General features: G+C 36.2%; 1 protein-coding gene across 8 annotated transcripts; it reads left to right on the top strand.

Annotated features, from left to right (window-relative positions):
- Window positions 1-77: 77 nt before the first annotated feature.
- LOC124632356 (bestrophin-4) lies at window positions 78-23,716 on the top strand. 8 transcript variants are annotated; one of them, XM_047167162.1, is made up of 14 exons: window positions 83-187; window positions 311-517; window positions 13,463-13,573; window positions 14,373-14,544; window positions 17,705-17,907; window positions 18,545-18,713; window positions 18,799-19,044; window positions 19,132-19,392; window positions 20,397-20,646; window positions 21,137-21,284; window positions 21,771-21,862; window positions 22,398-22,577; window positions 22,896-23,023; window positions 23,458-23,716. In XM_047167162.1, exons 2-14 carry the CDS (start codon window positions 447-449, stop codon window positions 23,575-23,577), a joined length of 2,151 nt encoding a protein of 716 aa, XP_047023118.1. In that variant the 5' UTR covers window positions 83-187; window positions 311-446; the 3' UTR covers window positions 23,578-23,716. The 8 variants fall into 8 exon arrangements, with proteins under 8 accessions (XP_047023121.1, XP_047023118.1, XP_047023120.1 ...); XM_047167165.1 differs by having other exon boundaries at window positions 78-517; window positions 20,397-20,619; XM_047167164.1 differs by lacking the exons at window positions 83-187; window positions 311-517 and adding an exon at window positions 11,599-11,696 and having other exon boundaries at window positions 19,132-19,365.
- Window positions 23,717-24,925: the final 1,209 nt, after the last annotated feature.

The raw sequence follows: 24,925 nt of genomic DNA, 5'->3' as shown, positions 1-24,925 counted from the left end.
CATTATTTTGTCTGTGCTATATGTTGTGAAGTGAACCGAGTGAACCAAAGTGAAGTTGCCTGAAGTTAGTGAAGGAAGTTCATTCATATTCATTCATTGTTTTCGTTTCGTTGTTCGTTGAGTGTGTGAGGTGTGGATTGTATGGATATGTGTAATTATTACTAGATGCGTGTTGTTTAATATTAATGTAATTTATCTTTTATTTTCATTCTTATGTAAAATCTTATACCGAATAGTATTTCAGATCATAAATATATTTTCTAATAACATTGCATCCATATACAATTTATTTATTAATTATTTTTTATAGTGTTAAGTGAAAGTCGAACTATGATTTGTGAATTCAAGAAGTTTAAAAAAAGATTTAGGCTGTGCTGATTGAACTTTTAATATATTTCTGTGATAACATAGCAAAGCAAAAACACTTACATTATAAAAAAAAAACAATGACTGTAACGTACACCGGTGAAGTAGCAACATGCCGTGGATTCGGTACTTTCCTTAAAGTTTTATACAAGTAAGTGCAATCTTATTGGTTATTAAAAAACCCTATAGAATAATTCATTACATTAAAATGAAACTACCCATTCAGTTACCTAATTCATTTTGTCAACAATGCACAAAAGAATACTTGTCTTTGTTTATAAAATGTATTGTTTACTTTAGTTGTTCTAAATTAGATGTACAGTTCAATAATTCAATAAGTTTCGTCAAAGATCAACAATAAAAACCGGCCAAGTGCGAGTCGGACTCGCGCACGAAGGGATCCGTACCGATTTATAAAACGGACAAAAAAATCACGTTTGTTGTGTGGGAGCCCCCCAAAATATGTATTTAATTGTTGTTATAGCGGCAACAATAATGCATCATCTGTGAAAATTTCAGCTCTCTAACTATCACAGTTCATGAGATAGGTTCAGCCTGGTGACAGACGGACGGACGGATGGACGGAGGAGCGAAAACAATAAGGTCCCGTTTCACCCTTTGGGTACGGAACCCTAAAAATGAAAATTCTTACAATTCAGTTCTATCACATAGGTACTTACCAAAAATAGCTCTGCTGCTCCGTAGTTTCGAAGCCATTTCACGCCAAGGGTATCATCATCATCAACCTTTTTATTGTCCCGCTGGCAGGGCACAGGCCTCTTTTTCTCCTACTAAGTAACTACCCAAGGCGGATTGGCCTCGCTCGCACATGCGCCATAGTATTTTGTACCAACTTCAAAAAAGGTGATTTAGCAATACCGCCGTACATGGTATAACTTACATGTTGTCGTTCATTTAGATAATTTCTGTTTATCTTGAGAACGCTATTAGCCAAATTCGGACGAGCAAGCTACTGTAGGAGAAATGTACCTACCTAATGTAGGAAAGGTAGGGTAGATACGCCAAATGTCGGCCTCCCCCCAAACTTCGGCCGTCTGTACATTTTCAGCTTGCATTCATTCAAAAGGTAATTAAGTGTCAGTTTTGCTCCTCGAATTGCAACCTTGATTTATACTCTATACGTACAAATCGTTACTATCCGATTCTGCCACTTTTCTCACACTGAGCGTCAGTAGCGATTGCGCCGTTCAAACATCAAATTCACATGTAAAGTAGCTTACTCGAAGTGAAAACTCACATTTTGGGGATTGATATTAGAACGATAAAACATTTATTTATTTTTGTTTTAAGCTTGATTATCTATGGGTGGGTTATTTTTACTATATTTTAAGATAGTTTTTTTCAGCGTTTTGCGTATTTTTTCAAGGAAAAATAGGAGGCCGCCATTAGGACAACAGTTTTGACTTAAAACCGGATTCTCGGCCGTGGCAGACTTAAAGTAAATGCAGTCTATTTAATAAATTCCTATTGTACTATTTCCGTTGGCTTAACAAGAGAATTTGCAAAACTTATAGGCAAATAGATCTATTTTATGTTTAATAGCCTAATAACGGCCGGGGTGATATTAGTCGAATCTCGAGAAATAAGGTACAAGAAATAGGGGCCGACATTAGAAATATTAAAGATCGTAATGTCGACCAGCCTCGAGCTCGAGCGCCACTATACAGGCTGATGAAAAAATACTTTTATATTTTTTTCATTTTCTCAAAAATTTTCTCTCGAAATTATTTATTTATTAGGTATAATTTATTATATTGTAAAGAAGTTAAGTTTAAATGTATTGTAGGCATGTTTATGGTAGCTTTATGGTTTGGGACTTGCTATCTATTAAACCGATCTTATTAGTTTAAAAAATATAAATGGTTGGTCGTGAATACGACTTTTTTTGTTTAGGGGAAACATAAAATATTTTACTACTAGCTGGTGCCCGCGACTTCGTCTGCGCAGGTTTAGTATTTCGAACAATATGTTTACAAATTGTAGCCTATGTGTTATTCTGATGTATAAGCTATATTATTGTAAAGTTTCATTAAAATCCATTCAGTAGTTTTTGCGTGAAAGAGTAACAAACATCCATACATCCATACATACAAATTTTCGCGTTTATAATATTAGTAGGATTAAACAATTACAAATGTATACTTAGTATTATATTCGAATTCTGCCAAAATAAATCATGTTAATAATATTTGTCATTGCTTTAATTTGAAACACCCTATACCCGGCCGACATTTGGAAAAAACGCGACCGACCTTGGGCACTGAATGGCCGACTTTAGGGTTTTTCTGTTCTCGACGCATCTAAGCCTTATTACTTTTTTCTTTTCGTAGAAATATCAATCTTATGCCTTTAAACATGAAATAGATTAATCAAACTATCCAAAACCGCATCAGAAACTATCTTTCGTTGGAAACTGACGGTGCTATAGCGAACCGCAGTCAGAAAATCGCCAAAGGGGCCGACATTTGGCGTATTTACCCTACCTTTTTGAGGGATTCCGTATGCGCGCTATTCCTTGAGCGCTCGCACATACCTACGACTCGCACTCACATTCAGAATTCAAACAAATATTAAAAAACAGATATGTATTTATTACCAGGTGATGTTTTATAACAAAGCTCCGAGGTTCTCTTATGCTCCTGCTCCACCTGCGTCTTAACGCGTAAAATTTTGGCGTTACGCAGATGTGGCCAACGTTTTAATGGCATTTTATACAAATGGCATTATTAATAGCATTACACGTTAAGCGATAACTCGGGTGTCGGTTTTTTGGACACATTAAAGGGTTTTAGTGCGTAGCTTAAAGCGCTAAGTGATGTCGGCTACATTAATGCCATCTCATTGCACGCATGCAAGGACGAGTGTAGATACTTTGTTTAAGCGGTAACTGCATTTTACGAGCACGATAATGGAATGGTCAAATGAGAAAGCTTTAGTTTTTAGAATTATTTTGTGTGCCTAAGTTTAACCTCTTTAATGTGTGTTAACGCGTTACTTCATGAGGGATTAACTCTTTGCGGAATTGTACCTAAGTGTAGCCAACACGCATTTTTAATGCAATAAGTAACGTGTAGTTGGCCATTGACATTAACGTTAACGCTAACGCAGGTGGAGCAGGAGCATAATAAAGGAAAAGCAAGTAAATCAACAACCACTTCCTTGAGGGACAGGATGAAAAGAAAAACTACAGATTAAAGTTAAAATTCATACTAACTTAGGTACACCCCTTCGTTATACTGTAGTCCTAGATGTAGATTACAATTTACTATGTAAATGTACCTAAAGTAGGTGTTTGGTTGGGTAGAGCAAACTCAGTAGAAATTAAATAGTAATAAATATTTCCGTAGTATTACGAGTATACAGGCAAAACAGCGAAACTAAAAATTGCAATTTTAATTCAGCGAAATTTCCGCTCACTTGGAATTCTATCTTTAAGATGCTGAAGTAAATTTTATAGATTAATGTCTGGACACCTTTTCACACACGGTCGGTTAGCCCCATGGTAAGTTATTTATTAACTTGTGTTATGGGTGCTAACACAACTGATAAACTACATATAGCTACATATATACATATTTATGAATACATATTGTAACACCCAGACCACGGCCAACAAGCATGCTCATCACACAAATGTCGACCGAACCGGGAATCGAACCCGGGACCTCAGGTTTGGCAGTCCGGCATGGTGACCATTGCGTCATCGAGGTCGTCATCTCACACTTCTACCACTTCAATACCATACCTATTGAAAATGTTGATATTACTTGATGTAATAATAGTAGCGATTAGCAAACTGCTTCAGCCGCACTCAGTACGCAGAAATAACTTTCAGTCCTGTTACTCCAAAAGAGTAAAAGCATCAATTAACAAAAAGAAAATCGACTTCGAAAAATACCGAAACAGGGAAAAATAAAACCCTTGTGAAGGCGCAAGGAACCTTTCTCGAGACAAGCATGATTGTCTATTGTTTTAAATGGTTGCTATCGATTTTTCGTCCGATGTCTGTACGTCTTGCTCATGGAAAAAATGTTTTGCTCTTGTTGTTCATGAACAAGACATGGGATTTTAGTTTAAAATTTACATGAACTCGTTTTTTGTGCCAACAATAAACTAACTACCTATGCTAATAAGTATAGAGATAACTTGGTACCTTCGATCAAGACTACACTCATAGATTGACACATACAATTTTAAAAAAACTCTTTCAGAAGAGCAATTTAATGAAAGAAGGACCTTCAATCACTGACGTACCTAGAAGCTACAATATTAGTGCCTTACAAAGCCCAAGCAACACAAAGAATTGGTTGGAAACCTATAGTATAGTCATCTATCAAGTGTTGCTTCGTAAATAGAACCATATATCAAAATAAACAATATTTATGTATGTTCAAGTACATAAATATCTTGTTTTATTTAGAAAAACATCAATCATTGTGTTCATAAAACAGGAAACTGGTGAAATAATATCGTAGCGTATTATTTTCAGCGAGATTTCATAAGAAAATCACAGGTTTCAGTATATTCAGGTGTCTTGCGATAGGATGAACCTACGAACTATTCCAATAAAATTGGGCTCTAATTCTATGCTAAGCCTGCGTGCACAACTTGTTAGTAAGCCATGGTAGCTACAACATAATGTCATTTACCTGCTAAGATCACGTGTTTGTTTCGTCAATGGAAACTACCGCGGTGTTTGCTTACTGAGTTTCTGACGGTCTGTTTGCATCTGATCTTATTTCAACCTTGTGTGACATATGATTTTTATCTAATAATTACTCATACAGGCCAACAATTTTTTGATCGTGAATTTTGCACCATTCTACAAACGAAATGACACGGTTAATTTGATAGCTAGAAGAATCGTATCCCAGAAAAATAATAGTTTAAAAAAAACTAAAAAACACGCTTTTTATAGAAAACCGAACTAAAAAATAGAAAATAAATTTAAATTAAGAAAATAGTGTTCAAAATTTCAATGAATATAAATTAATAATAGTGTGAATACAAAAAATATATTAAAAAAAAAGCGTGGGGTGCTTTTTAAGGTATTATCGAAATGAAAATCACTCTACTCATATCTGTCAATAAAATATTTATAACTATTGACACCATGCACCCCACGCTTTTTTTAAATATATTTTTTGTATTCACACTATTATTAATTTATATTCATTGAAATTTTGAACACTATTTTCTTAATTTAAATTTATTTTCTATTTTTTAGTTCGGTTTTCTATAAAAAGCGTGTTTTTTAGTTTTTTTAAAACTATTATTTATTTTCTACTTTTTAGTTTTTTTGTTTAAAGCTTTTCAGTGATACGAATAGTTATCACTATCCATACAAGTGGGAAGTTCTCATCAATAAAAAGAATATAAGTCCAAACGAGGTATTTTACATATTCAGTTGTAGAGTTCCCTCGTCTTTCTCTGGTCTCCATCATCAGGTCAGCTCCCAACCTTCACTGTTGCAAAGGTCTTGTCAATACAAATAATTTAAGCCCAAACACGAGGTAGTTTACATATTCAGTTGTCGAGATCCCTCGACTTTCTCTGGTCTCCATCATCAGGTCAGCTCCAAACCTTCACTGTTGCATAGGTCTTGTCAATACAAATAATTTAAGCCCAAACACGAGGTAGTTTACATATTCAGTTGTCGAGTTCCCTCGACTTTCTCTGGTCTCCATCATCAGGTCAGCTCCAAACATTCACTGTTGCATAGGTCTTGTCAATACAAATAATTTAAGCCCAAACACGAGGTAGTTCACATATTCAGTTGTCGAGTTCCCTGGACCCTCTCTGGTCTCCATCATCAGGTCAGCTCCAAATCTTCACAGTTGAATAGTGCTTTTAGGCGTACACCTGAGTGTCAAGTTTTTACCCTATGTATGCCTACAACTTTCGAAGGTTGCCCTCGATTTCTCAGGTTTCCATCATCAGATCCTGACCTGATGACTATGGGACCAACTGGCAGCTATTTCGAGTCGAACAAAAAAAGAATCACGTAAATCGGTCTATAAACCTCGGAGTAATCGATGTGTATGTGTAACCTCCTCCTTTTTGGGAAGTCGGTTAAAAATGGAATAATTTTATCAAATTAGTGTATTGTCATCGGTCCTTAATAAATCTACAAAGTTTGAACGAAATCTGGCCGTTTAAAGTGGGTCAAAATCGCGCCCAAAGAAGTCGGTTACAAACATACAAACATACAGGTGAAGCTAATAAAAAGCGTGTAAAAACAGTAAACTGTAGCTTACATAGCTACATTTTATTCACTCAGTTCACTCAGTATCATCAGAACCATGTGTTATCTAAAGTCTGACTCATTTGCAGTAGTTCAATCATTTAACCAACCTAGTTAGTCATGAGAATAACTGGAATTGATAGTTTTTATAGTAAATAGGGGTCAGCAATATATTATCCGACTAGTGCCAGTTAGGGATTGTTTGAAATTGCAGAGTAAAAAATGTTTTCACAAAGGTCGTCGCTCTTATGGATCGATACATTGTCGCCGCAGCTACTGACTTCAGAATACGCATAATATGACTACGTCTCATTCTCTCGCACATAACCAGTGTAAAAATTAGATTATCAATTACGATCTCACTAGAAAACTTCAACGTCGACAACGTAACATTGTATTGTTTCAGTGTTCATCTGTTCCGCTCCGTTGAAAATGACTAATGTTTGCTTATGTCTCATAAATTTCGTCTTTTGTCATACGAAAAAAGAGCATTTTCATGACTGGCTTGTCGAGGACGTGTGTTTGCCTGGTAAATATAGCAATGCAAGCAGGTGGGGCAGTTCCGTCATATGGCCAGCAATTTTACCATTATTTACCCATGTTTTCCCAACGCACCTCTACGTGTCATGCCAAATGCTTATGTTAAAGCCTTATAACCTTTAAAAATATTAGCGTCAATAAAAACTTGATTGTATGAAGTATTATTCACTACAGATTAACTTGCTAAAATGCTTTTACTAATCTAGTTTATGACCGCTAGTAGTTTATTTGAAAATTAGTTATTATTGTAGGTATCAGTAGAACCGGAAAGAAAAACATATTTTGTAATAAGTTATGGTACATAAAAATAGATAATATGTGATAATGTTTACTTACATTATGTGATATGTCGAGAGATCAATCTCAGCTTGCATGGAAGTAAGTACGTTTTTTAATAAGACAATCGTCAATTCATCTCTTCAATTCTCTCGTCAATTTATTGCTCCGCAGTCTGTCCTTTCGTCTATCACCAAGCTGTATCTTTCTATCTAGCTAAACAGTTAAAATTTCGTATCTATGACAGCAAATCCTAAAAATAGAAACATAAATGTTTAATACCATACAATAAATGTGACATTTTTTCGACTTTTCCTCGATATTATTAACGGTACGAAACCTTTAATGCGCGAGTAACACTCACACTTGGCCGGTTTTCAAGTTGCCTACCAAAAAAATGCAATCCAGATTTTTTACTTGGTAGGAAAATTGAGGATTTTTTCACAACTCGATGCCTGGTAATGTTTTCTCTGGTCATTACTTGGGTTACACTAAAAACGCATTTTAATGCGATAAATTATGAAACCTACACTTACACTAGAATGCATTTTTTGTTTCGAAAATTAAGAAAGGATAGAGACCAAAGATTTCATAATTATACCTACCTAATTAACAATTTGAAACCTTCTCTTCTTCAAAGTTCTATAATATACATAAAATTATGTAGGCAAAGATGTACGTTTCAGATTTATTTGTGTGCAATTTGCCGGCCAAATATGATTCTAGGTTAATAGGAAGTAAGTACTCTAGATGTTTTGATTCCTTTGTTTTGAAAGGCGAAAAGGCATTTAACAGAGTGGTCCTAAAAGGATATTCCGTTTAAGACATGGAACCATTAAGCTTATATTGGTAACTAGGTCAATGCACCATTTATGGAAATAGTATTGAAATTGTGTTCAAGAATATCTGAAACAATGTAGGAACAAATAAAGATAGTTGCCATTCTAAAAACTTCAGTGCTTAATAAGTAATAAGCCTACGACCCGTATCGGGCCATGGGAAAGTAGCATTAAATTCTAGTAACTATCGGAGTCCCAACCGTTTCCGACGTATACGAAGAAATCAATCGCCATACGAAATGGTTTACTTCGTGGTTGCCAGGCAAGGGACATCTATTATTCAGTGAGCCCCACTGCACTTTCCAGCCCCACTTTCGTAACGTACATTGCACTTGATGCTTTAACCGCACAAGCTTGGCACTCATCATATCCTTTGTATGTACATCCTTTTGTCATTGAATCTTTACGTGTTTCGTTTTGACATGTTGCATTTAATATTAATTGTGACACAAAACATCGAAATTATAATGCGAAATTCGTCTGAAAGTTTTCCTTGGCATCTTGACAAGCTCCGTTATAAGAAGCAGGACAAATCGGTTTATTTTTCATGTGCCAGTTTTACTTGAATTTAAAATAATACGATATTCAATACATTTATAAGGTTTATCATTTTTTTTCCAGCACAGAGTTTTTGTAGGTACTCTGTTCTGGAAAAAATCGTGCTGTCTTTAATCCGCTCGACGTCTTCACATTTTTGTGTTTTCATTAATTCATAGCTTATTAAGTGCTTAACAGGTTCTCTTATTTATGATGGACAACAATTGTACTGTCCAAGGTACTGTTAAGGTTAATTAATAACCCACGCAAATATAAGCCGGAAAAGTCCTAAGAGGACTCGCATGATGAGTCCTCTTAGGACTTTTCCGGCTTATATTTTCCTTTTATCCAATCCAAAACTTGAATTCTAGGAGACTGGGTATTCTGCTACAGCAGTACTTTATCATACAGCTAAGAAAGATCAGGTCGGAAACGTTTTTTTGATGTATGTAATATAAGATAATTTTAATTAAATTTCGTTGGTAATATAAGAGTTTTAGAACAGGGTCTACTTAGCCTATTGCAGTGTGTTTGCGTAGGTTGTAACGCATCTGACCTCAAGACGTGTTATTGCTAACAAGGCTTTTACAGCAAGAAGATAATTTTGGAGCAAGGATGCCTTGTTTAGTGTTGAGAAATCCTTTATGCTCTCCCTACATAGTTGAGATGTTGTTCCAGAGACAGTAGTCGCGTGTTAGCATTGTTAGGTTCGATTTCACGAAAAAAATCCCTTTGAGGGTATGAAAATCTCAAAACTAATTCGATGTTGACTTTGAAAATAAAAATGATGCTTAGGTTACTCATTGCTATACAACCGGCATTCCGCATCAACGCTGGACTTGTTACACAGGAATACTTATCAGACAGTCCTAGAGAGTTGCTTTGTAGGTAAACAAACACCTTACACAATCGTCATTATCAGTGAGGATGTTCAAGAGGTTGTTGATTGCATTGCAATATGAGAAAATGAGTAAGTCACTTATTGCGATATTTTTTATGTATGCCTACCGGACGACTTATACTAATAGTAATTTAGGGCAATTTCAATCAGAATCAGAATGATATGTTTCAGTCTACGTTGTTTCCGAAAGTTTTATCCTGTATAGCTTTTATTTAGCTTTATTGGATGATATACTTAATTGCGTATAGTTCTCCAATGCAACTCATTTTGGTACAACACACCTCCTCGTCATCAACACATTAACATGACATCAAGATTGAATCCAGGATTCCATTTTTTAATCAGTCATTGGTATACAATACATAATCGAACCCGCACACTCGTACTCTTGGGAGACTTAGGCCACCACAGAAACGCACTACATCCAGTTAAAGCGGGAATCTACTATGAAGAGATCCGTTTTTATTTCTATCCTAAAGGCTCCGAAACCACTCAATCAATTTAAAAAAAATATTTTACAATTGTGAAGATTCACTATCCCCTGGTGACATAGGCCATATTAATCTAAGTTCGGGGCGAAGTTCCTACTCTGGTCAAACCACGAGAAACAGCAAGTGAAAAATAAAACATGTAAACAATGGCATGTGTTTCGTTTCATTAACTATTCTAATAAGCAACAAGTAGTTAACTCTTTTATTAAGAAAATACGATTACTAAAAGTATGGTGTTGCCTTTGCTTAGGTAATTGTAACGCGAGTATTGGATTATGAATATGGATGGATCGAGGAGGCAAAAATGCTTAAACTGATTCTGTCAGTGTAATGCATGGATGCTTAACGGAGAAACATGCATATTTTATTATTTCAAGATTTTTTACGTGAGTACGTTGATTCATTTTAAATCAGTTGAGTGAGGATAGAAAAACACTTCACGCCCCGTCTCATCTCTCATAGACATTTTTAAACACAAAACTGGTTCTAATTTTCCTACAAAAGATACTCAAATCGATGTTGTTGGCGTGAATAAAATCTTGATTTTGGTTTGAGTCATTCACGAATGGTCCAATCAAATGTGGAACGTGGTTGCGATACAACGAACACGCGTTTGACAACAATGTGTCAAGGAAACTCGTCAATTAACACTACGATTTTGGAATTTCCATTTCGACCTTTTTTCAGCTTTAATTATGTAACGTAATTTAAATTTTAAGTAGCAGCTAGATAGGTGTATTGAATCCGGTCCACCCACAATGCGGTACCAAACGTTAAGCGTGCCGCAGGATGACGTAATGTCCTGGCTGTCTGTGTCTTTGTTGACCTCATGTTTGTTAAATGTACAGATAATATGGAATACAGACATTAGATAAGTCTAGATTAATTGAGACTGATGGATTTAACACTTGCCGATGTGTTGATGTATCATCATGATCACATAACGCATGTTTACGTAGCAGATGAATTCAGGACGTATCAGTGCCGTTTGTATTTTAGATTAGTTAAAATTCTTTGCAAAACACTGGATTAACCTTATAAACTGTCTTATAGTTAAAATGTTATAAGACTTAATAAAAATTTGTATTCATCTTGATTCCCTGCAGTTCATACACAAACATTGATTTTTTTATTGAGCCACTTATATGCAATATGCCACTGTGTGAATGTTAATAAAAGTTTAAATGAATGATTCAGTGCCTACAGAACACCTACGTGCTACGTTTTGTGAAGTGTTATACCATTTCCAAAGAGCGGCTATGTAGTGAGTTGGGTTGGCCTCTGAGTGAACCAAACGGTGAGTTGCGCTCGCGCGACTTTTTTTACGCGAACAATATTGAAGTGGGTGGTAGACCTTATTCATGTCGAGAGTCAGTTAATGCTCAGTTCTAATGCGGAATGGCGTGGCGCGAAACCGAAGAGACGTTCTATGATGCTTTATCGTATAAAGTGAAATATTCCAAACGAGTTTTCTTCCTAGTGTGAGTTTAAAATATTTATAGCGATTAATTAACAAATAGGAACAATGTATACCGTTAGATGCTTAGTCCTTTACATAAGTTATGTAATGTTTTAAATAGGCATGTCCCGCTGTAAGGTAAAAAAGTAAGGTGTGATACAATTTTTTATCTATCTAGCAATATTCCAACAATCACTCGCAAAAATCCCAAGTGTAACTAAAATTACAACAGCACGGGGCGCTCCAAAGTAATTAGTTCTATTAATTAAGTTAATTGCTCGGTTTAAGTAAAGAACAATTTTGATTATTTACGTAAATCGTGTCAGATTATTTTGAAGTGTATTATGCTATGTGAGCTCAACAGACTTATGTTTATCTCGTCAAAGTTATTATCAAATCAAAGGGTATTATCTCATGTGTCTTTCTCAGATAAGCGATCGGTTGTGATTATTTTGGCACAAACAATACATAGCCGGATACTGTATCATAATAATACGGACGTGTTTAGTTGTGATCGCGTGCTGCACGACTAACACAAACACGACAGCAGCTGTATGCTGTATCTTCACACTCAAGGTTAAAACTTAACACCAACGCGATTATTAAACCGATACAAATGGAACTTGTTGTTAAGTCGGAGCGATAAATTAATCCATTGTCTTCTAAGTGGGTAATCGGTACCGCAGAGCTTAACGAATCGCATGGCACTGCAACTATACTCTAACTTATAAGAATATGCATCAGATGATCTATTGTGGATAAAAGATCATTAGCTAATTCGTCATCAGCGTTAGGTATTACAGACTCTGACTAGACACCCAAAAAAATATTCAACTAAGCACAAATGCAGTGCTGGAGACATCACGGACATAATATGCAAAGACAAAAATAATGAATGCTTCCTAGATGTGTACCTTATTAATAAACTCTATAGCAAAAATATTTCTGACTTGGAGCAGCGTGCCAAAGTAATGCACCATTATTCATTTTGCGGTTTTTCCTAGAACTTCCTATTTAGTGTGAACAGACAATCAATAATAATGATTTGTGTAATCAGCAACCACTGATATACCTAGATGGGTATTTCGCATGTATTTTGCACTTAATCAGGTAGAGTAGATCATGCAACGTTGTAGGTAATTTATTTAAGTAACCGAGGAAACTCTTTTCTGAAAAGTTATTTTGCATTCAAGACTAGATTTTCGCCATATAAAGGTTACTCGATAAGGAAGTTAAAATATTTTTCATCGTCTTATTTGTTGATCGTCAATCAGGATGACGTAACCCACATTCGAATGTGAGGCTATAAAACAGCTCTACGCATAATAATAAACGTACGAATGACATAAAATCATCATGCGTGGACGAAATTACAGTTACAGTAGTTATAAACTAATCATAAATCTACTTGTTTGTCGTAGATCGAAATAACAATAAAATCTTTCATTTCCTGATTCACAGTACTAGTAACTTACTGTATGGTTGTAAAAATGTGAAAATGCCTTTGTCCTTTTCTCTAATAGCTGTTTCCCCGCGGCTTCACCCGCGTCCTTTCCAACAGTTCCCTTGTACGGGAAAGGTGTTCCTTGTCAACTGTGAAAGAATTTTTCAAATCAGTTAAGTAGTTTCGGAGGCCTTAGGATACAAACAAGAAAAAAAAATCTTCCTCTTTATTATATTAGTCTAAACTAGTCTGAATCAGCATTTTAATCAATCCGAAATTCCGAAAGGCTGATTCATGTCATTTCCAGTTTTATTTACCCAAATTAAAATGTTTTTTTTTTTCAGATGGCGCGGAAGTATATACAAATTAGTTTGGCTGGACCTTCTAGTGTTCCTGCTTTTATACTATGTACTCAATTTGACATATCGGCTATTGCTAGATGAAAATTCTAAAAGGTAAGACCGTCCCTAATTTTTATGTCGATTAATTGGAAATAGCTACAAAAGTAGGATTGTTTTTTTTATGAAGCCAAATGTTTAAAACCGATTTCAGTGAAAAAGTCCCCATACTGAATAGGGTAGTGTCCAGGGTCGAAATAATGAAATAATATTTAGTCCGCTTTTTAGATAATCAAAAAATATTGGATACGTATTTTTTCTTTTTTTAATTAAACATAAAATGACAAAGATAATACGCTTCAAAAATTAGGAGTGGGGGCCTTTTACGTCACAGTGTCCTGAAAATTGTAGCAACTTGTGACGTCACACTCAACTTTAACACGCTATATCTTAACAAGTTCTGATCCAATTTAAAAAAGAAAAAATACGTATCGCTTAATTTTGGACAATCTACAAGACGGACTAATTATTATTTTTTAGGAAACTAGCCTATTATATAGCCCCGTTTTCAGACTTATTCTGACATTGAAGTTGGTAGTCTGTGTAATTTATTCTATACAATGTACATGAAAGTTTCATACAGAACTTAGCATTGAAATACTCTGAAAACTTCGTGTTAGAGGGTCATTAAAATATTTTATTGTGAATCAAGTATAATTTACGTTACGGCCACTCACGTTCGTAATGATCTATATGCACGCCGCCATTTGCTAAATTCTTCCATTAATTTGTGCCCACATTTGTATGAACGAGGTACAATGTGCAATGAAGTTAAATGGCCATTCAATAATATGTACTTTCAATTTAAATGTAACAAACTATACAACATCTATAAAATTGTATTTCTACCTCGCAGGGTATTTGAGGGCGTTGTAAACTACTGCAGTTTTCATGGAAATGTGATCCCTCTGTCATTCGTACTAGGGTTCTATGTAACTGTGGTAATGAACCGATGGTGGAGTCAATACACAACCATTCCTTGGCCCGACTCTATTGCTGTGTTCGTCTCAGCCACTATACATGGGCAGGTATGTACGAAAACAAATGTTCATTCAAAAGTTACAATAAGTATTTAATATTACACTGTTGACACTACATTTGAACAATTAAAGTGGAAGAAGTACATTTAACGGTAGAGAAACCCAAATTACCTTTATTTTATGACGATATTTTGAATGATAAATAAAAAAACTATAGATACGAATTGCCAGCACAACAATTTGTACGGTTTTTTCTCACTAATTACACAGAACTTGCCTATTATCTACGTGGCTTCATTCGTGGCATAACACAGTACAACATACATTTTTGCTTTAGGAGGAATGTAAATAATTCCTTATGAGAGATATTACGGCAATTATCAGCTTGGCTTGGGACTGTCTTTCCAGAGTAAGCGAGTTTTCTCCTTGATTGTGCTTTGTGGAAAATTCATTCACGTTATAGGTACGTTAGAGTTTTTAAATGTACGTTTACCTTTGACCCGCATATTAATTGCCCTTATTTGACCTTTACAATGTTTCAGTAAACAAGTCGAGCAAAGTTTAGTGTAGTAGTTAACTAATCGGTGTATCTAGTAGTGAGTTAACTGTTCCTGCATGGTTGTTGTAGCAATTACCTAGTCGGCATTCTATTGATGTTTTAAAGTTCCCTTTTTAAGATAACTGTCAGTAGGTTGTTTTTACTGGTATTGCCTCTATGTCCTTTAATGTATACAATGTTACCTAAGTAAACATTTGCATATAAGTAAGTAGGGTAAATACGCCAAATGTCGGCCTCCCCCCAAACTTCGGCCGTCTGTACATTTTCAGCTTGCATTCATTCAAAAGGTAATTAAGTGTTAGTTTTGCTCCTCGAATTGCAACCTTGGTTTATACTCTATACGTACAAATCGTTACTATCCGATTCTGTCACTTACTCTTCTCATACTGAGCGTCAGTAGCGATTGCGCCGTTGAAACATCAAATTCGCACGTAAAGTAGCTTACTCGAAGTGAATACTCACATTTTGGGGATTGATATTAGAACGATAAAACATTTATTTATTTTTGTTTTAAGCTTGATTGTCACTAATGGGTTATTTTTACTATATTTTAAGATAGTTTTTTCAGCGTTTTGCGTATATTTTTCAAGGAAAAATAGGAGGCCGCCATTAGGACAACAGTTTTGACTTAAAACCGGAGTCTCGGCCGTGGCCGACTTAAAGCAAATGCAGTCTATTTTATAAATTCCTATTGTACTAATTCCGTTGGTTTAACAAGAGAATTTGCAAAGCTTATAGGCAAATAGATCTATTTTACGTTTAATAGCCAAATAACGGCCGGGGTGATATTAGTTGAATCTCGAGAAATAAGGTACAAGAAATAGGGGCCGACATTAGAATCGTAAATAATCGTAATGTCGACCAGTCTCGAACTCAAGCGCCACTATACAGGCTGATGAAAAAATACTTTTATATTTTTTCATTTTCTCAAAATGAAATAATTTATTTATTATAATTCATTATATCGTATAGGAGTTAAGTTTAAATGTAGGAGTTGACAGTATTGTAGGCATGTTTATGGTAGCTTTATAGTTTGATACTTGCTATCTATTAAACCGTTCTTATTAGCTTAAAAAATATAAATGGTTGGTCGTGAATACGACTTTTTTTGTTTAGGGGAAACAAAAAAAATATTTTACTATAAATTAAACAAATACAATTACAAATGTATACTTAGTATTATATTATAATTCTGCTAAAATAAATCATGTTAATAATATTTGTCACTGCCTTAATTTAAAACAGCCTATACCTGGCCGACATTTGGAAAAAACGCAACCGACCTTGGGCCGTGAATGGCCGACTTTAGGGTTTTTCTGTTCTCGACGCATCTAAGCCTTATTACTTTTTTCTTTTCGTAGAAATATCAATCTTATGCCTATAAACATGACACAGATTAATCAAACTATCCAAAACCGCATCAGAAACTATCTTTCGTTGGAAACTGACGGTGCTATAGCGAACCGCAATCAGAAAATCGCTAAGGGGGCCGACATTTGGCGTATTTACCCTACCTACATATGTTACCTATCATTCATTTCCTAGTCATTATTCTTCCATTCATATGACACAAGACGACACTTACGTAGATAGACTGTAACTGGTAATCTTGAGGCCGTAATCTTATCTGTCCATATATTACGTAAAGTATAATAAAGTGAATTATGTGATAATAAACCTTTTGGTGGCACAAATACTACGACGGAAATATCAGAAGTAAGTCATAGTACAATTTAGCTGATAAAATAGTTTTAGGAAATGTTATATCGTTATTGACTATCGGTCCATCGTAATCTACCAGGCATTGAAATTCGCACTGATAATGAATTTAAAACGAACGCCAAGGTTATCATAATTTGGTGGTTCCGTTCAGCGATAATCAATTTTTACAGAATTTAGTCTAATTTGTATGTAGTTGTAAAAATAGACAGCTGATCTCGTGGTACCTCCGTAGCCGCAGACGAAGCGAAAATAAGCAGCATTGCTATATTTACACTAAAAAAGTGGAAACATCTTGTACGTTTGGCTTACTAATGCAGACAGATATAGTTTCGTTTTATTAGAAACAAAGCAAAATTCGAATGTTTAAGAACTTACAAACAAACACAGAAAATTAGTGTGCGCACAATTAGAAGTGGCAATAGCCTTGAGGTTGAAATTAAGTTGTGTGCTCAGTCACTCACTGGGTACTCAGGACAGAATAGGGCAAAAACGTGATGACGTCATCTATTGATCTATGTAGTGAGTTAGATTCCGAAAAAACGCAGATACGGTGACACAAGAAATGATTAATACCTTTCTATAAATAATTTGTTTTGCTGTACGAAAATAGGATTGCATTAATTACCTACACGAATAATATTTTAATATAGTGCTTGTATGTAAAATTAATCAAATGAGGAAAGGATATAGGTTCATAAAACTGCTCAACTAATTACGGTACTTATTACCAATAACAATTTATGAAATTGTTCTTTCTGTAGTATAGTATCCTACATACACAATCAACGGATCAAGGAAATGATATCATAATGTTCTCTTTAGGTTTTACATGTTTAACACGCAGGAATGTGTATGCATTGTGTAAAATACTGCAATGGACTTCGTAGACGGGACATATCTAGTTAATATTATGCTATTTGAGGACAGGATGAGCGCGGGCGTCTGATGCGGCGGACCATCGTCCGTTACGTGTGTCTGTGCCTGACAATGGTGCTCACCATGATATCGCCCCGCGTCAAGAAGCGGTTCCCCACACTCAACAACTTCGTAGATGCTGGTCTGCTATTAGAAAATGAAAAGACAATCCTCGATAATCTAAATGACAAGTTCCCGAAGCCTTCGAAGCATTGGTAAGAATTTTTTTTGGTATAATTACTTTTGAATATGTTACCTATCTTTTTCATGTAAAAATATGTTTCATAATTTTTGATCGTAAGAACGTCCCTGACGCTGTTTCGTACCATTGCGCCAATTATTCATCCATCATCGTTACAATAGATTTGTTTTTCCACAGAAACGTACTTTAGATACAAATAATACTAAACCAAGTTATAAATCAACATTGGGTATCAAAAATATAGATAAACGTCTATTCAGGGTGTGTATAAAAATTCGCACGTCACTTTTTGCGCTAAAGTGCCGATAACAGCTGTGTTATACATAAAACACGTTTTAGCACAAGTATTTAATTACAATTGTCTTGTTTACATGCATTGTATGTTAGTTTCAGCAAGCCCCTTTCTACATCCTGTATACGTACACTGCCTATTCCATTACATAATGCCAATTAAATTAGTCATTCTTGATTGTTCGCCTCATATAAGGTTATCTTTCATGTTTAGAATTACTGATAAATTGTTCAGGAAACGAGTTTATAAAAGGTGATGGTTTGCGACATTTCAAGTACATGAATAATACCTAATTTTTTATCACAGTACTTAAATATTTATTGGAATGATCATCATAAAATTATTCTTATAATTTCAGGTTACCCATTGTTTGGGCAACTAGCATTGTAACGAGAGCCCGTAAAGAGGGTCGAATAAGAGATGATTTTGCTGTTAAGACAATTATAGACGAATTAAATAAATTCAGAGGACAAGCGGGACTTCTCCTTAGTTACGATACCATAAGTGTACCTTTAGTATATACTCAGGTTTGTAACTGTCCTATTTCCTAACAGTCTGCAGTTGTCAGTTGTGTAACAGATTGCTAAAATTATAAATCGTTTATCCTTTCAGGTAGTTACCATAGCAGTATACTCATATTTTATAACATCTGCCTTAGGCAGTCAGTGGGTCGACAATAAATTACAACGCAATGATTCCGTCAACATTAGCAATATCGACCTTTACTTTCCTATATTTACTACGCTAGAATTCTTCTTCTATATGGGCTGGCTGAAAGTGGCCGAGTCTCTAATTAATCCCTTTGGCGAGGATGATGACGACTTTGAAGTTAATTGGCTGATAGACAGAGATTTGCAGGTGGGGTGTATTTACATAAGCGTTAATAATGTTTGCCAATTAACTTTTTGATTGCAACTGATACAGTGTGCACGCTTGTCTGATTAGGTTTCGTACATGATCGTGGATGAGATGCACCATGAGCACCCGGAACTGATAAGAGATCAGTACTGGGACGAGGTGTTCCCGTCGGAGCTGCCGTACACGATAGCGACGGAGAACAATCGCGAGGAGCACCCCGAGCCGTCGACGGCGCGCGTGGCCGTGCCCGTGCGGCAGCGCAGCATGGTGCTGTCCGCGCCCTCGCAAGTCAAGATCGATGAGATGAACCCTTCCAACACCGTGAGTTACAAGTTCGACCCCCCAGAGGTTAGATTCCCCCGTTTTATTAGCATGCTGCACGCCCGGACTAAGTGGAGCTTGGCAGTGTGTCGGTGTTAACGTTAATGGTTTGGACTTTTCCTTATTCATTTCGATCTTTATCATTGATTAGAGTGTACCTAATTAAGGACGGTTTGAGGATATTTATCGAGTTATTAACAAGTAGTTATCTGTTTAATAATCCCAGATGACTCGTTTTACGATTTCTTATAAAGCATTCTCCTATTCTGCGAAGAGAATTAGTAATCATCATTATTAATAAATAATATTTTTTGATAACAATTACTAAGAAAGCTTGTATGAAATTACTAACAAAACTAACCCATAGGTAGGTAGATTTAAAAATGTGTTAACAAACCTCCTGCATTGAGCAAATAAGTTTACTATATTCTATTATATAACAATACTTTATGCAGATGGCTTTACTGATCCAATGTTAATTACCAAGACCTGATAAAGGCAAATTGAAAATCGAATAAATTATTATGTATGTATTTTCTTTAATGCGTTTAATGCATGCATTAATTCGCCAGGCTGCGAATATTATGTAACAGTGCCTTGAAGTCACGTGTTCGTTATAGATGGAAATCATCAAAAAGGCTGGATTTGTTATCAATAATGTGAACGTTTTACCAGAACGTTTCTATTTACTCTTATCTAAACTTTTCTATTTGTGTATTTGACGATCTATGTTGAGATATCTTTTGTTCGTTGTGTTAAACTGAACTAGGTGTACGTGTTACTTATAAGCTCTGATTTTCTTATTCTATCGTATTTGTGGCTGTGTATAGCATATCGTGATCCTTTTACAAAAGATTCTACTATCCGGCTACAATCTTATCTCTAAGTATATTATTCCGTATCGATCATATCTGTCTTCCTGAAATAGCGTAGCATGTTATGTGCCTACCTAAATGTGCAGCAGCATTTATTCAATACCTACAATGTTTGCCATTTTTTAATATCACTAAAGTTTATTATTATGTTAACAGCAACTACAAATGAACGACGACGCTGTGTCTGGCATTCATTTTATCGTGAACCGCGGAAGCAAACGCGGGAAACGCGACGATAGAAACTCCATGGGATCCACAAACTCTATGGCGTCGTTACAACAGACTCCTATGGCGCGAACCAACTCCGTCACGTCTATGCTAAAGAGATTGTTCTCGAAGGAAGACCAGAGAGGCGCGCCGGCAACACAGACTGATGGTGGTACGTTAAGGCTGTTGAAGCACGATGGTAACTTCACAATTTCAAACTAACATAACATGCTCATAGTTAAGTTAGTTGAATTCCTTGGCACTGTAATTGCACCTAGAGGAAACTAACCAGCTATAACTTTAATCTAAGGCTAGCTACTACTAACTTCAATCTAAAAGCCGATCTAATAGAAATAATTTTCATTTAAACAAACTAATAACTGTGCAAAGCAATAGACTCCTATGGCGTAGAAAGTAGATAGATGATATCTAGATAGTACTTGAGTGTCGGATGAACGTCACCGGCGTCGTCGCGACGTTTAACTATTCCCTCGCAGATTAGATACTGATCTATCCTGCCAAACCCCTGTATTGATACCTACATTCCCGCCCAGTCCATTGTTTAACACAGAACTTTATCCTTCTAATATTTACGTCATCTTCGTTTAAAGCAAATTAACAGTTTAACACGCTAATCAGATGATTCGCTGTATGTAATTAGTAAGTGATTATGCATACGAATGTTACAGGTTCTCGCTTTACGATATCTGCCAGCAATCCGACATTGAACAAACCTGCTACGGCCGCTGGGGGAAGTATGAAGATAGCTAATGATATCATCGAAGAGGTCGATGAGCAGGCAACCATTACCAGCATGGGGAAACGGCCTGAAGCCAGGTAAAAAAGTATTTTTAGGCATCCATTTTATGTTGTAGGTGTGATGATAATAAGTTAAGTACATATTAGGATTGGCATATGTATGTACGTATAAATTATACCAATGTACGATATTTCAATCAGGTTCATGAATAGGCAAACTAGCATTCTGACAAGTTTATGACTTAACGTACAAATCATATTTAATAAATGTTTGTATTGTGAACAAACAATCCTTGTTAAGTGTATGAATAGCGTCATACGTTTTCTTGTTATCAGGGAGATGTCAAACGTGATTGCGATGATGAAACTTACGTCACGCACATGACCTAAAATTGGTTCAAAGCTGTGCTTGTAAGCATAGATCAGATGCTTAAGTAGCGTTGACCTAATGTATAAATACTTATTTAAATAATTTGGTACTATAATTTGTTTAAAATATGAAGCCATCGCCGATTATAGGTAGTGGTGAATAATGATTGAAAAATCACATGATTTGTTTTTCAGGCCAACAGCAATGAGCTTATTCACCCAAGCTACGCCGGCCCCCAGTGACCCAGTGGATGTACCTTCCAGGAATTCAAACAATACAAACTCTAGTACGTTTTACCATTTTATTGTTATTTTCCTGTTCTTGTTGTAATAGATAGTAATTAAATAAACGTCATATCCCTAAATATTTGCGTACAAAATATGATTAATGTTTTTCTATTTCAACTAGGTAATTTATCATGGATTTTCGTCAGTAGGTAAAGGAAGGATAACAAATAAACCTCTCAAGAAAAATGTTAACGCATTCAGTGCTAAATTGTTACAAGGCAACATGCGATGCAGTTGCCATACTAATTACTTAATAGTGTTCATGAGAATAATTTATGATATCATCTCAGAGCACATTGTAATAAGTCCATAAATAACCAACACAGAATTGCACAATAATTACCTACTAGGCTAAAAGTAGGTATTATTTGTTATGTATAAAAGTTATTACCAAGAAAAAGTTACCACATTTTGTTCACAAGACCCAATTTGCTTATGTTCTATCGATCCTCTAGCATTTTCTCAAGTTTCCTCGTTAGTTTAACTGATTTAAATGATCACGATTCGCGTATAAAACATTAAATATTGTTACAGATACTCGGCTATCATCATCTGCGCCCACACCATGGGCCGTGCGACCCAGTGAAGGAGGGGACCTGAGTCCCGCCGCGCAGTCGCTCACCACGCAGGACTCCTTCAGCTTGCCCAATGAGCGACCGAGGCTAGACAGCGATGTTGGCCCCTCATTGAGCGCTGCAGGAAGCCAGACTTTGCGTACGTGTATACTTACTTTTTTCAAATTAATTAAGTATCTAGCTTAGCTTACCAACTATACATAAGGCTTAAATCAGGACTCTAAAGACAGTAGGCTACAAGAGAGATTTATTGGCAGTTAAGGAGTTCCCGTAAATAAACATTATTCATACATACCTACATCTATTAGAATTTTAATGAGTGCTAATAGAATTCTTAGTAGGTAGTAAGAATTCTATTGGCAATCACTAAAATTCTAAATGATTGGTTCTCGGAAGTCATTTATTTGAACGTTGCCCCTATGTGCACATTTTCTCTAACTAGTTTATTTAATTTCAGTGGATGAAGCAGATGGTGGAGAGGATCCGGAACTGGACGATTTTGACCGTTTGCGTAGTATACGTGAACAGCATCGACGAGATAAATACTTACAGAAACTCATGGCACGGTCTGTAAGCGCGCAACAGGTAAAGAATCATAAATTTCGTAATTGTTACAGAATCGTTAACAATAATTCACACTGAACTTAAGTTAGGTGAAACTGTTGCGGGAACAAAATGTTCTCTAGTTCTCTATTTTCATTTCAATATTTTTGACGTGACAACGTCTTATAAATCGATGGGGCCGGCTGCACGCACGAAAAAACATGACTCATGCGGCGTTACCTCGCTCTGAGGCGTTCCGTTTAAGGCTTGAAGTGCAAGCGAGAGCACGCAACGAGAGACATGGAGGCACGATCGGCCTCCGCTTTCCTGGCGTTCGACATCTGACGATCAATTTCTTATGACGTTGTCACGTTCGACTATCGTCAGTAAACCGAATTTACAGACAACCGTTTTTTTTGTGGTATATGGAAAGCTAAGCTTATAATTACTTACTAAGCGTGGTTTTATTGTTACAGAGAACGGGCAGTACAGAATTGATAGACAATGATTTATTACTAGAAGACCTTCTATCTCAGTCAGCAGCACAGAAAAAAGACGAGAAATCAAAGAATGATCCCAAAGACAATACTACCTGACATAGCCGAAGCTTTATTTTTCCGTGGGAGGGCACGGAATTCTGAACAATTTAGCACAGTTCAGTATTAGCAAATGTGATACTTTTTATTGGTGCATTGGATTTGATATTAATTGTAAATATAGAAATAATTATCACCATTACAGTTGTCTTATTTTAACCTACATACGTTACCACCTTTTTATTGTCCCACTGCAGGGCAGAGGCCTCTCACACGGAGACGGATTGAGCATTAATCACCATGCTTGCATGTGGGTTGGTGATTTCAGACTTTATAGTCCAGGTTGCCTCAAGATGTTTTCCTTCACCTTTTTATCAGCCATTGGTCTAAGATATAGGTAACTTAGTAAGTACATACCAACTTATAAGTTGCAATGAACTTACCTGACCAGGAATGTAACCCACACACGTATACATGAGAGGTTGGTGCTTTACCCACTAGGCCACTACGACTTTTAACCTATTTGAATGAAAACTAAACTGAAAAGTTTGTGGTGGCCTCAGACCTTAGTGGGGGTTTGATTACATGTCGAGCAATCACCAATAGAACTTCGATGTTTGTCTACTGAATGATTTACTTTCTAACTTGGGTCTCAGCTGTCATTGAACATCTTTGGCAGTTATCACGGGTATAGTTCGGCCATTCAGAGAATGCGTTCCTGACACGTCGCGATTGAACTGACGACGTAACTACATTCATTGATTATTGATATAATAATGTTGTTTTAATGCTCCTCAATTGTTAAAACGGTAAACAACCAGCAAAAATATTTTTATCGTAACTGCAACGCCATTGCAAAGTTACGTCGTCAGTTCAATCGCGACGTGTCAGGAACGCATTCTCTGAATGGCCGAACTATAGTCCGAAGCCAGTTAGTCCGACAACCTGTCTTACCTAAGGGTGCCTGTTTAACTGTGATGAGGTCAGATAGGCAGTTGCTCCTTGAGAAACACTGGTACTCCGATGCATCCATTTAGACTGGAAGCCACCCCAACATAATTGGGAAAAGGCTAGGCAGATCATTGAATTGAAAACCAGCCATCATCATCCTCCGAGCCTTTTCCCAACTATGTTGGGGTCGGCTTCCAGTCTAACCGGATTCAGCTGCATACCAGTGCTTTACAAGAAGCGACTGCCTACCTGACCTCCTCAACCCAGTTACCCGGGCAACCCGATACCCCTTGGTTAGACTGGTGTCAGACTTACTGGCTTCTGACTACCCGTAACGACTGCCAAGGATGTTCAATGACAGCTGGGACCTACAGTTTAACGTGCCATCCGAAACACAGTCATTGGTGTCTAAGATTTACTTAGAAAGTACATACAAACTTAGAAAAGTTGCATTGGT

Source organism: Helicoverpa zea, chromosome 8 (genome assembly GCF_022581195.2).
Source record: "Helicoverpa zea isolate HzStark_Cry1AcR chromosome 8, ilHelZeax1.1, whole genome shotgun sequence".
NCBI lineage: Eukaryota > Metazoa > Arthropoda > Insecta > Lepidoptera > Noctuidae > Helicoverpa > Helicoverpa zea.
This window is presented reverse-complemented; position numbering and strand designations above follow the sequence as displayed.

What these genes read in the sequence shown, in the direction of transcription:
- LOC124632356 (XM_047167161.1), top strand. Translation starts at nt 11,614, where the DNA reads ATGGCGTGGCGCGAAACCGAAGAGACGTTCTATGATGCTTTATCGTAT. An exon ending in CTAGATGAAAATTCTAAAAG is followed by an intron (nt 13,574 to 14,372) that starts GTAAGACCGTCC and finishes TCTACCTCGCAG; the next exon opens with GGTATTTGAGGGCGTTGTAA. An exon ending in CAGCCACTATACATGGGCAG is followed by an intron (nt 14,545 to 17,704) that starts GTATGTACGAAA and finishes ATTTGAGGACAG; the next exon opens with GATGAGCGCGGGCGTCTGAT.